Raw genomic sequence first — 1,643 nt, 5'->3', positions numbered from 1 at the left:
TAAAATCTTAAGATTCTCTCTCTTTTCTTATAAATTAATACGTTTAATATTAACGTTATAATTCGATAAATATACTCTTTATATATAACTATAATATCGCTATAACGCGTATATACTTCGTATATATATACTTTATATATATATACCTCGTATATATAATATTAACGTCGCTATTAAGTAAAAAGTAGTGATATTAAGGATATTTAAGATATTTAGAATATTTACCAAGTATATCAAGAGATTTAGCGCATGTGCAGGACTTTTGGTGTCACCCTCCGTAGTGAAAGAAGTCTCTGCAGTGCCAAGGCACTAAGCCCAATCGGGACGCCTAGTGGAGGAATCCGTAACAAATGCCACCGAAGAAGAAAAATGACAGCGTCCTCGCTGCAGACATGGAGACGCCAGAGATACATCAAGTGCCATAGGCCTGCTTCTCCCGATTCTTCTCCGAAATCCCCATGGCCAAATGCTGAATCCCTAACCGGCTACATAGAGCATGCGCCATTCACATACCCATGCACCTATCCTTGACCTGTAGCCTCCATATCCTTCGCATATCGAATATAGCCGAGCGGGGAGGCGAGTTGAGAGGCGAGAAAAGAGGCGAGAAGAGAGGCGAGAAGAGAGGCGAGAAGTGGAGCGTTACTGAGGCGAATGGCAGACTCTCCGCAATAGTGCATAGTAGCCTGGTGTGGAATAGTGGAGAGCGTGCCCGTATTGTCATTGTCGCTGCTGCTGCCCGTGCTCTTGTTCTCCGTAGTCTTCTCCGCAGTTTTCTCCGCAGTTTTCTCCGCAGTTTTCTCCGTAGGTTTCTCCGCAGTTTTCTCCGCAGTTGACTGTTGCTGGTATTCAGGCCCATGTCTGGCTTGAAGGTCTGCCTGTCTGGTCTCGAAGGCTGTCATAGCCTGACTGATTGCTGCTTTGATCATGACTTGTAGGGAGGCTGTTTGCTCTGCTGTAAAGCCAGGCATAGGGCTGGAAATGTGGCTATTGTACGCCATGGTGGTAGGAGTCATGGTGGTAGGACGAATGGCCTAGTGAAAGGATCGCTGTAGACGAGTGTTTGTAGGGTCCGATTAGGTGCTGGACAAGGCGAGGTGGGCGTCTTAGAGACTCTGGAGATACTGCACCCGATAGGAGTGGTATTCTCTGTGTATTTCTCCGATAGTGAGTGTTGTAGGGTCCGTGTAGGTGCTGGACTAAGGCGAGGTGGGCGGAAGCAATTGGACGGCTTCTTCTGGTCTATTAGAACCAGGGTGTTGCTACCATTGTTAAGGAATAGTCCTAAGTGGAATCATATGCATGAATAATGTGTGTGTGGTGTGATAATGATATGAATGTAGGCCTGCAGTGGAAGAAGTCTCTGCAGTGCCAAGGCACTAAGCCCAATCGGGACGCCTAGTGGAGGAATCCGTAACATATATATTAATAAGATTTATAATATTATTTTAATCTTAATAAATAAGCTAACTAAGTATTTAACGTATATAATAATTATAAAAGATTTAAAGATTAATAATCTTATTAATATCTTATAGCGAGAGTTTATATTATTACGCGATATAATATATAACTTAATTTCGAATTAAAACTCTTTATTTATAAATAAATTTTAAATAATATTATATTAATATCTAGATACG

General features: G+C 41.9%; 1 protein-coding gene across 1 annotated transcript; it reads right to left on the bottom strand.

Moving 5' to 3' along the window:
• Positions 1-521: 521 nt before the first annotated feature.
• HO173_011288 (uncharacterized protein) lies at positions 522-1,016 on the bottom strand (the record flags this gene model as incomplete). The annotated part of the gene is made up of 1 exon (XM_037313169.1): positions 522-1,016. The coding sequence occupies one exon, from the start codon at positions 1,014-1,016 to the stop codon at positions 522-524; it is 495 nt and encodes a 164-aa protein (XP_037159964.1).
• Between the last annotated feature and the right edge of the window lie 627 nt (positions 1,017-1,643).

Source organism: Letharia columbiana, assembly GCF_014066305.1.
Source record: "Letharia columbiana isolate WasteWater2 chromosome Unknown Sc0000060_s1, whole genome shotgun sequence".
Lineage (NCBI taxonomy): Eukaryota > Fungi > Ascomycota > Lecanoromycetes > Lecanorales > Parmeliaceae > Letharia > Letharia columbiana.
The sequence above is the reverse complement of the archived record's forward strand: the minus strand, read 5'-3'. Positions and strand labels throughout refer to the sequence as shown.